This window comes from Elephantulus edwardii, unplaced genomic scaffold (assembly GCF_000299155.1).
Source record: "Elephantulus edwardii isolate Elephantulus edwardi_28Jun2011 unplaced genomic scaffold, EleEdw1.0 scaffold00024, whole genome shotgun sequence".
In the NCBI taxonomy this organism is placed as follows: domain Eukaryota; kingdom Metazoa; phylum Chordata; class Mammalia; order Macroscelidea; family Macroscelididae; genus Elephantulus; species Elephantulus edwardii.
The window spans coordinates 2,673,987-2,685,712 of NW_006399774.1; the positions used below are offsets into that span (position 1 = coordinate 2,673,987).

The following is an 11,726-nucleotide window of genomic DNA, read 5'->3' on the forward strand; positions in this document are numbered from 1 at the left end:
TATACTCCACTCTGCAACCCTCATTCTGGACTCTTATGATAATCATAATGCCCCAAAATATATTACTTTTAAACTATTCTCTCCCTCATTGGCTTCAGTACAGTAAACATAATTTATCCAGTTTTTTTAAAAAAAGTAATATTTTATATTGGTCTGATTACAAAGTTCATATACGCCGTGTTTCATACTATTCTTAATTCACATTGTTTCATACAGTCATTCCCATTGATTCCATATTATAATGATGAAATTGTTTTACGCCAAAAGAATTTCTGTTCATTCATATTTCAATTTTCTCCTGTTTTGTAGTTGTTCTTTGGCTTTGGGAACCTTTTCAACATGCATCGTAGCCAAGTGTTGAATTTGTGCCCTCCTGAAGGTTAATGTGAAGTCCAATGGCTTAGTGGGTAGGGAGTTGCCCTGTCAATCCAAAGGCAAGTGGCTCAAATCCCCCAGCTGCTCTGAGGCAGAAATATAGGCAATCTCCATCCATGTAATTTATAGCCACTGAAAGCCCCCTGAAAGGGAGCTATTTTTAAATTGGTTCCAACTTTACGACAATGAATAGCAACAACCACCCCTCTTTCTGTAAATATGACCTTGTTTGGCAATAAGGGCTTTCTTTCGTTATGTCATGTGCTCTTGATGTGTCGGTGAATACCTTATACCAGAAAAGAGAGGACTCAACACCTAACTCCTTCTGTTGTCTTGACAGGTGCCATGGAGTTCATGCCAACTCATAGATCCCACCTGACAAACCCATAAGACTGAATTTTGTTGTTTTGTTTCTCTGTAATATTTATGCAAGCAGACTTCACACATTATAGTTTTTCCGGCAGAGTTGATGGGTGGGCTTGAACTGAAAATTCCACTAGCAGTCAAGTGCATAATCACACATGCAATATAAGAAACTCAACATGGCCGAGTACTGTCAGGTCTATTCAACGTTTAGTGACCCTCTGTTGGATCTCGGAGGTCATCTTCATAGCAGACGGATGCGTTCAAACCACTGAGCTTTGTTGACAGCCCAACATGTAACACCATGTGCCACCAGATGCCTTTTTGTAGTACCAGAGCTCCTTAATCCTTTCTGAATGATGTATTTACTATAAAAGGAGCAAGATAGTCATATACACAAAGATGGTGGTTGTTGTTGTGTATCATCAAGTAGAACCAACCCTTGGCTGACTCTCCAGTGGGATTTCAGGGGCAGTTGATCACATGGAAGAGATTGGTCCATCCTTCTCCTGAAAACGATGGAAGAAGAGAGGAACAACATCAGATGAACATATATCTACAGTCAGTCAAGGAACGTTGAGAGATATCTGAGCTATGACAAGGGAAGAACTTCCCCTTGAGCCAATGCCCTATTTTAGACTCCTCACTGCTCAAACAGTGAGAAAATACATCTCTGTTATTCAAAGCCACCCACTTTGTGGTATTTTGTTGTGACAGCAGAGCTAATGAAGACACCTGCACAGTCGGAGTAAACAGAGACTGTTCACTTTTTTTTTTTCAATACCCCTGCTACTTTCTGTTCTATTCAAGCCCCCACCTCACCTCTTATTGCTAGAGTTCAGTGAACTACTGATCTTTCAAATATGCAGACATGATTTCTCTCTTTTTACTTTGTTTCTTTTCTTCCTTCCACTTTTATAAAGAATATTTTCCTCCTGTTTTACCATTGTCTTATTCGAGAAGGGCTGGTTTGTGGGAGAGTCATTTCACTGACAATTTAGGAGAAGCCCAATGGCCATCCTGAAAGCCACCTCTGGTGGAGGACGTGTTTAAAGACAACGAGAAATCTCGGGGAGTTGCAAACAGTATACACTTGATTCCTAACCCAAAGGGTTGAGATTTACCCATTCAGGCCTTGGAACAAGTCCTGGTGATCTGGTCCCTGAAGATTTCATCTACGAAAGCCCCGTGGAGCGGTTCTCCCCTGTAACACATGGGTCACCATGCGCCAGGGAAGACTATGGCAACAGGAACTGAGATAGGTATAAAATGGGCTGTGGGAAGGCCCAGCAGACCTCAAGGCAGCACTGGCGTCTCCACCCAAGCCATCTTGTGGGCACTTTATGACTCTTGCAAATGAATTTTGAAAAATGGCTGTTTACTCTTGGGAGCCATTGAAGACATTCTAGCTATTCAGGGGCGTGGGAGAGGACCCTGGTCACACAGCTGTAGAGATGGAAAGGAATGTGAAAAAAAAAAAAACAACGAACTGAAACGGCTCATTCTGTGGAGGTGGAAACTGAGGCCCAGAAAAGTTTCGAGTCTGGCTTCTACCATGCACATGTTTTCAGGAGTTTTTAAAGTGGAACCCAGGAGGTCTGGCTCAGTCTTGACCTTTTCCTTTTTTTTTTTAACCACACCGTCTTGGTCTATGTCTTGAAGAAAGTACACCCACGATGCTCTTTGGAGGTAAGGATGGTGAAACTTCACATACTTTGGATATGTTGTTACGAGCAGCCAGTCCTTGGTGAAATGCATTATGCTTAGAAGGGTGGAGGAGTCAGTGGAGAAGAAGAACCTTGATGACATGGGTTGACACAGTGACTGCGACAATCAGCTCAAGAATATTGGAGCTGACAAGGATAGCACAAGTCAGGGCTCGGCTCAGATCTGTTGCTCACAGTGTTGCTATATGTCACAGTTGATTCTTATGCCACCGAACAACAGTGACAACAACCCTAATTCATCTGATTCCCGGTATGGTCTGAAGGGAGCTGCACGGTTAACCAAAAGGTGAAACTTCTCTAACAGCTCAAATCCACTTGCAGCTTCTTGGGAGAAAAAGGAAAAAAATCTCCTCCCATGCAATTTACAGTCTTTAACCCACTGGAGGGTCATTTATGAGTCTGTTCTGACTAGATGGCAAGGAATTTTTTTAATATATTTTAATTTATTTATTTTTCATTTCAATGAACATCTACAGAGATTTTGGAATTCCATTCATTGTAGCACCCTTCTCCCCGCCCACACCACCTCACCCCTCCCCCCCCTTTGCTCCTCTCCTTGAAAAGCAAAAGAAAAACTCCCTCATTGGTACACAACCCCCCCCCCACCTCCCCCAACCACACCCCCAACCCCAAATATAATCCACTCTGCAACCATTACATATGCCACAATGCCGTCCCTAGCCACTTACAGATGCTCATGTAACTTAAGGAAATATTTCCATTTGTTATTCTGGCCACAAAGAATAGAGCAAGATCAGACCAAAAAAAACACAAACACTTTCTTGCTATGCCCAGTGCAGGTCCTCCCAAGGAAGCATCTCCTTTATCAGACGTGGCTGACCAGATCTTCATTTAACTGTCTCCCATCCTCACTAACATCACACAGGTGAGGAGTTACAACACCCAAGACAGTTAATTACATTATAGGGAGGCTCAAGGCCACACTGGCACACAATCCAAACACTCACACGTGGGCAGAGGCTCATCTCTTCCTCTCACTCCTTCTGTCTTTACTCCTCTCCCTCTTTGCTCTCCTTTCTTTGAGGGGTGTGTGTCTTTTTAATAGACACTGTGTGCTGGTGAATGAATTTCTTAATTCTGCCGGTGAGTAAATTTGTTAATCTCTGTAGAGCTCCATTTTCTGTGGAAATTAGACTTGTTTTTATCAAGGTGTGGTGTCAAAATACTGCTGTCTCTTGACTTCTCTTTTGTGTCATTTGTCTGCCGAGCCTTACACCTGTTTCTTGCCAGTTGTTTTGGGCTGAGTGCTCACCATTCATTAGCACTTGCAGCAGATTGGTGTGAGTAGAAAGAGGGGAGGTGATAAAACTCAAATCAGGTCACTTGGTTATACATTAGTAACTGATAAAAGATGCAAAGAGATCAACTAAATGGAACTCTTAGGCAACTCGATGCCCTGCTATTCTTTCTTCTCCCCTGTTAAGGCAGAAAATCAACACTTGCTTGTATTTGGGACGAAGATATTTTTCTTAAGTGAGTGAGAAAAACCTCTTGACGTTTTACAGAGAGTCTTGCCTTTTGAATGGCTAATGCTAATGTAGGAAGCTCTGTGAGCCTTGTGAGCAAGGAGGAGCCCTGCTAACCCAAAAGCAGGAAGTTCTGTGGTCTCATGGGTTTATTGCTCAACTAGCTTTCCCAGCCATTGACTTTGACTTTCACCATGACTGGGCACGAACTTAAAATAGGGTCTGTATAAGCGAATCATTGTGAGGTCGGCAAGTTTTTCTCATCCCACCAAGTTTGAATTGAACATGTGTAGCAGCCAAGGTGGGAATTTCACTACCAGGCAGGAAGAGGAAGCTGAATGCAGTGCATGTCATTGGGGGCCAGAGATTCCTGCACCAGGTAGACCAGGACCTCTATGAGAGCAGCGTGCAGCCTCAGTAAGAGAACCAGAAAACGATACGACAGAGCTGACTTGGGATTTCTGCCCCTTGGAGCCACAGCCAGAGACCTTCCACTCTTGCTAGAGAGCTGAGGGAAGAGACCGTAATTGGCAGGACCAAGGGAAGTTTGTAACACTGAACTAAGCTGTGAGGCTGATGGTTAAAGGGCTTTTAAGCACACTTGAGAAACTGTCTGGACTGAGGAATTGTATCCTCTTGCCTAATCTATGAACTTTCTTAGGAAAGCTCATAACCATGAGTAAGCTCATACCTTCTGTGAGTTCTGTGTGGCTATTGCAACACATTTTGAACCCTGTAGTAGAGCAGGACAAGTAGTGTTGGCATTAATAGAAATAGGTGTGGAAGCTTGGATGCAATTCATGACCTTATGAGGACTGATTTTGTACTGTGGATGTTGCTGATGGGGCCCTTTTGTGAAGCTAATAGAGATCAGGCTTGGCGACCCTCATGCCTCCCACAGTCATTGTACAAGTTCAAATCCACCAGCTGCTCTGAGGAAATAAAAATGGACAGTCTCCTCTGATGTGATTTATAACTGCCCAAAGACTGCTGGAGGGCCAGTTATGAGTCAGTTCTGATTCAACTGCATGCAGTAACAGCAATGCTAATAAACCGTACTTCATGGTACAGTGGTTAGATCCTCAGATGCTAACCAAGAGATTGCTAGTTCAAACCCACCAGCCACCCTGTGGGCAGGATTTGCAGCCATCTGCTTCTGTAGAGATTTGCAATCTTGGAAACTCTATAGCCAAATCTTGTCTATAGGATTGCGTTGAATCAGAAGCAACTTAGTGGCAATATATTTTTTCCTAGTGCTAATGCTCCTTGTTCGTAAAGAATTTCACCACTTTTCAGGTGAACACTAATTATATATCATTTTCTATTTATTTATGAATTAAAGCAGTTATTTTCTGTAATCATACTTTTCAGAAATCTTCAAACTTTCAACGAGCCATGCTCTGTTACTGTCAGCCCTTTTAATTCCATTTACGTGGAACTCCCAGAATTCTCAACCTTTGCACTAGAAACTGAACCAGCATTTTCACTAGCAAAAAAGAATGTATAATTGGCCTTGTCATACATAACTGTAAGTAGTTTTTAGTGGGAATTAATATTTATAACTTTAGAGATGACATCCTGGGTAATGACTTTGTTCCCAGATGTGAACTACTCCACCCAAATCGTGGGATGCATTTGAATGGTGTTCCCAAGGATTCCGTTTTCTGTTGGGAACACACTTCCTGGGTCCTCAGCTCCAGCATTACTGACTGTGTAACTACGCTGACTTACTCAGCTTTCATTGCTTTAGTGATCTCATTTCTAAAACAACGAAGGCTGTGATGATATTACCTAAGTTTGTTTTGAGCTATATATGAGTTAATACATGTGAAATGCTTAACACAGACTATAAATATTTGCTTACCTAATCCATTAATTTGTTTTATTTTGTTAGACTAAGGATTATACTGAGGTTTTCAGAAGTCCTAAGTATAGTATGGAATTAAACAGATGTAAGCATTAAATTATATATATGTGCAGTCATTTTCTTGACAAAGTATTCTTCTGTACCATTCAGGCTGGACTGTTTTATGTCTCTGTTAGTTAAAAGATTAAATAAATACAAATAAAAGTTTTGGCAGATATTTTTTTACATTCACACTCTTGTTGTTATGTGTCAAGCCAGAACTGATTAAAAGCTAATACTACTCCAGCAGGTTTTCAGAACTTGTAAATTACTCAGGAGATTACTTGTTTTTCTCCGTGAGGGACTAGTGGATTTGAACTGAATGCCTTTGAGTTGGCAGCATAACTGCTTACTCACTGGGCCACCAAAGTTTCATGAATTCGAATTAGTATATGTAAGAAAAGTACCTACATAAGCAACAATGAATGGATAGAAATCCAAGTTCTGTATAAACTTTCATGAAAATCTCAATTAAAAAAATAATGTATCTACAATAACAACAGGTATACAGCAAAGCCAGCAGGCTTGAAAATATAGAAACTTTTTTTTTGCACTGTTTATTACATCTCTAGAAAAAGAATCCCAGGATTTTTCGTCCTGTGTGTTTTCGTCTTGCTTCCTCGTGGTCCACGATGCCAGCTGAGGTTGTCAGTACAATGAAATCAAACTGACACGACGGGAGCAGATTATTCTGCCACTTTTCTAGATCTTTGAGCTGCACATCAAATCTGGGGCTGATAACTCCACACTTGTTTAACCTGCCTGTGAGGTTGACAACAATTTTCCCTGCTCTGTGATCATCAATGATCTCAAATTCGCCAATGTAGCCATGCTTCGTCATCACGGTCAGGAACCGCACGACGACTCTGGAGCACGGCCTGATGAGAACCTGGCGCTTGCCTCTCTTCTCGGCATTGTTGATGCTCTTGAGCGCGTCGGCCAGGACGTTCATGCGCACCATTGTGGCGGCACGGAAACATGGCCGAAACTTCTTGATCATATCCAAAGACCTCCAGGAAATGAATTTGGTGATGTTTCAGGATCATAGTCATGGGAGAAATAGAAGCCAATGTACCCAACAGAGTTCACAAACACAATGTTTTACGCCCTGCTTTGGTGTCAACAGAATCTCTTAAAAGCTGTTGAGAATTTTTCTTTTACTCTTCAAAGAGAAGAGTGAATTGGTGGGGTAGAGGGTAGGCAGGGAGAAAAGTGCAACAATGAATAAATGGAAATACAAAGTCTCTGTAAACTTTCATTAAAATTAATTTTTAAAAAGCCAGGAAAAAAACAAACAACAAACCTGTTGAGTAGTTGTGTAAGGTCTTTATTTGTCTGGAAAGAAGAAAAGAGAAGAAAAGCAAAGATATAGTTAGTCCAAAGGATTAATGGGCCGTACACCTATCACCTCCTTGAGACTGGAAGAATTGGCTAATCCTTGTTTGCTGCTGCAAACCACTCTAAAAAGGATCACAATAGAAAGCTCTAGATAGAATTGTGGACAATGTGGAACAAATGGTCAAAATACAAAAGGCTAAGCTTACTGCTCTGGGAAGGACTTGGTGAAACCTCCAAGACTATGGCCCTTAGTTAGAATAGGAAGCTGGAACAAAAATCACTATTGTGACTCAGTTCAAACACTAGACAGGCCTACATGTGAACTATCACTAGAGAAGCGATCAATTCTTAGAATAATCCATCATATAGGGTCAAAAGAGCATGACTGGCCAAACATTAAAGCTCTGAAGACAAGAAAGGACAGGATAGCAGGAGTAATGGAAACAAGCAGACAGAGGACTCGGGATGAGTGCAATTACTTGTGAATATTATAATTAATGTAAAAACGTATAGAAGAAACATTCTAGTCATTATTTGAACAGTTTTTGTTATTGTTGTTGATGTGTTGTCGAGCCACTTGCAACTCATAGCAACCCCATATACCATAGCTCTGAATCTTGATCTATCTTGTGCCAACCTTATAGTCTCTGACACACCTACCTCCATAATCCCACTGACTGAATCAATCCGTCTCATTGAGGGTCTTCAGCGAAGATCTCTTGTGCTGTGTGTGCCTCCACCATCCCAAGCACAATGTTCCTCTCCAAGGATTGGTCCCTCCTTGCAAGATGCCCAAAGTATGTCAGACAGAGCCTCAGAATTATATTTAGAAGGAAAAGAAAAACCCAAAACACCAACAAACCCAAAACCCAAAACTAAGATTTTACATAATAGCTAAAGGAAGCTAGACCTTTTAGTTTCCAAAAGGGTTGGAAGAACCTGCTTTCGTTGTGCAGAAAAGAATTTTTCTGACTAAGCAGAATATAATTCTTGCCTCTGGTAACCACTAGTGATTTCTGGGTCTCATACGCATGCTTGAGGTAGTTCGTGGGACATAGTCCTTAGAGCGTAACACCTCTCTGGTTTGAGTCCAGCAGCAACTCTTAAAGGAGAAAAATGAGCAGTCTCCTCCTGTGTGATTTACAGCCTCCGAAAACCCTCTGGAGGGGGAGCTATGGGTCAGTTCTGAAACAATGACAAAATTTGGTTTTGTTTTTTTAGTTTATTTGCTTATTTCACATAAATGGGATCTTATTGTCTTTGCCCTTTTGTGAATGGCTTCTTTCTCTCAGCATTGTTTTCAAGGTTTAATTCATCTTGTGGCATTCAATAGGACATCAATTCTCTGTCTGAGTACTATTCTATGGTGTGGTGTGTATATAGGTGTGTATATATCATGTTTCCTTTATCCTTTCCTTTCTTGAGAGACATTTTTGTTTCCACATGTTTGACTTTTCTGAAAATTGTAACGGACATTGCTTTATAGCTTTCTGTCGTCTAGTGATGAAACAGAGGTTGATATTTCTGGGTCACATGCTAGTTCTGTGACCAACTTTTTGAGGCACTACCCAACTAGTTTCCACACCATGACTTATTTGTATTATTATTTTTAAATTGGTATATATTGCATTTCACACTTTCTTTCATTGACATTATGTGTTTTACAATCATTTCCATACATTGTGTTTTAGAAAATTACTCACCATTGAACTATGCCCACCTTTACTCCATCTTTCCAGATCCCCACTGGACTGTTCTCATTTCCTTTATCCCCTCCCTCCACCCACTAAATTGTGACTCTTTGATTCCACCCTCTCTATCCTCATCCCTGTCCTCCCACCTCTTCCCTATTTGGACCCCCTACATACTTTGGACATGTTGTAAGGAGAGACAGGTCTTTAGAGAGGGACATCATGCTGGGTAGAGTGGAGGGACAGCGCAGGAGGGGAAGACCCTCTATGAGGTGGATTGATTCAGTGACTGGGGTACTCGGGATGGGTTTGTCAGAGGCAATGAAATTGGCACAGGATAGAGCACGGTTTAGGGCTGTTGTACATAGGGTCGCTATGAGTCGCAAACGACTCGATGGCACATAACAACACAACACAACAACATGTTTCACTAGTTATCCTTCTAACAAATGAATTATTTTACATTGCTATCATTGTTGAATGAGGATTGTATTTTCTCTACAACCTTACCAAAAACTACTATTTTAAAACTTTTTTAGGTTCTTGATCATTGCTATTCTAGTGAGGGTGAGGGAGTATCTCAATGTAGTTGCAGTTTGCATTGTCCATTATAAAACATGCATCTATCCACTGCCATGGCCATGGTCACGAAGATGACACCTGCCCAGGCAATGTTCCCTTCTCTTATACATACTGTTGCCATGATTAGGGGTTAGTTTGATGGCAGCTGACAACAATGACAATATTTACAACCTTTGAAAGTGAGTAGAGAACATAAAAGAGCCAAATATAAAATTGCACTGAGATGAGAAATACCCATATGTTTGTTCTGGCCACAGGCATGAATCACCTTTCCTGTGTTTCTGTCCAATCTTATTTAGAGCTGAGAGAGGTACACAAGAAACGATATGCAGGTTGGTTTTCATGCTTGTGCAGGCACAACAATGAGTTCACACATACCAATGACCATGGATATGATTCAGGACCAACCAACATTTTGTTCTGCTCTATGTAAAAGGCCGCCATGAGTTGGAGCCAGTTTGACACAGTGAAAATAGCAATAACATACCTAGACTCCAACATCTGGTTTCTCATTTCCTTGATACATCATTCTGTTGTTGCAACAGACGCAACTATAATACAACTTTATTAGTTGGTCTTAATTTTTCACTGACTGTTCACTCTGTACATTGGACAACTTTTTTTGTTTCTGAGTTGTAAAGTTGACTATGATTCGTAGTGACCCTATGAACAGTGGATCCAGACCCTACCTGATCCTGTGTCATCCTGACCATCTCTGACATACTGGAGCCCACCGTTAGAGTCACTGTGTCAATCCATCTGGTTGGGGGTCTTCCTCTTTCGCTGACCTTCGTCTTTCAAGCATCATGTCCATTTCAAAGGATTTACCTGTCCTAAAAGCATGCCCAAAGTATGTGAGATGAAGTTTCACCTTCTTTATCTGTAAGGAGGACTCTGGCTGCACTCTTTCCACGACATAATCTGTTTATCCTCTTGCTAGTCTGTGGGCTATTAAGCATTCTTCTCCAAAGCAACTAAAAGGCATTGACTCTTCTTCTGTCATCTTTATTTTATTGTCTAACTTTCAGCTGCCTAACAAGTAATTGAAAAGATCATGATTTGGATCAGGTGCACCTTGGTGTTCACACTGACATCATTGCTTTTCAGCACTTTGGAAAAGTCTCTGAAAGCAGGTTTTCACAGTGCAATATGTCTTTTGATTTCTTGGCTGCTGCTACCAAAGGCCTTGACTATGGATCCAAGTAAGATGAAATCACTGACGATTTCTGTCTCTTCTCTATATATCATGATGTTGCCTATTGGCCCAGAGTTGAGGATTTTTGCTTTCTTAATTGTAACCCAAATTGAAGGGTAATATTAAACTGATAATATTAAACTTTTACAAATCTGCAGCAAGTGTTCCAAGACCTCTTCACTTTTTGCAAGCAAAGTTGTATCATATGCATAAGGTAGGCTGCTGAGGAATCTTCCCCTTATCCTGATGCCATATTCTTCTTTATAGAGTTCAACTTCTTGAATGATTTTCTCAGCATACAGATTAAATAGATATGGAGAAAGGAGAATTTTTAGGTGCAACTTATCACGTCAAGTGCTTTGAGGGAAATAAAAAAATATTTAATAGTGACTGTGTATGGTTTCTCTGCCAACCCACAAGTACAAGGTTCGAGTCCACCAGTTGCTTTGTGGTAGAAAGATGGACAATCTTCTCCTGTGAGATTTACTCCTTCTGAAAACCCACTGGAGGATCAGCTATGAGTCAGTTCTGAATTGATGGTACTTAACAGTATATATAGTATCTGAACTCTTGAAAACGTACAGCCTAGTTGAGTAGTCACGGCATACACTGTGGAACATGCTATTGTACTTATTCTGCACTCATGCATCCAATGCCTCCTGTTTCACAAACTTGTGCTGGCAACTGAAAAAAAGGTGAATACAATAGAATCCCTTTCTTGAAGACTTACAGTAAATATATATATATATTTGTGTGTGTATACATATACATATATACATATATACGTATATACGTGTATATGTATATGTATATGTGTATGTGTATCTGTATCTATATCTATCTATCATCTATCTATCTATCTATCTATCAACTTAAAGACATTGATTATCCTTTTGTTGTCCTTTTCCATTGTCTAACTTTCATAAACCTAGGAACTAATTGAAAATAACTATGGCTTGGATGAATTGCTAAAAGAATAAACTAGTCTCTCTTGCAGGAAGTGCAACCAGGGTGCTCCTTATAGGCAAAGGTGCTACACCTTCGTCTCCTATACTTTGGGTA

At 40.7% G+C, this 11,726-nt stretch overlaps 2 protein-coding genes across 2 annotated transcripts in view; one reads left to right on the plus strand and one right to left on the minus strand.

Moving 5' to 3' along the window:
* The window catches only part of ESR1 (estrogen receptor 1), a 492,952-nt gene that overhangs the window by 28,148 nt on the left and 453,078 nt on the right, over positions 1 to 11,726 (plus strand). The window lies entirely within an intron of this gene.
* LOC102851353 (40S ribosomal protein S15a-like) lies at positions 6,427 to 6,822 on the minus strand. The gene has a single exon (XM_006882741.1). It carries the CDS (start codon positions 6,817 to 6,819, stop codon positions 6,427 to 6,429), a length of 393 nt encoding a protein of 130 aa, XP_006882803.1. The 5' UTR covers positions 6,820 to 6,822.

Excerpts from the sequence above, each read along its gene's own strand:
- LOC102851353 (XM_006882741.1), bottom strand. The coding sequence starts at position 6,819 with ATGGTGCGCATGAACGTCCTGGCCGACGCGCTCAAGAGCATCAACAAT.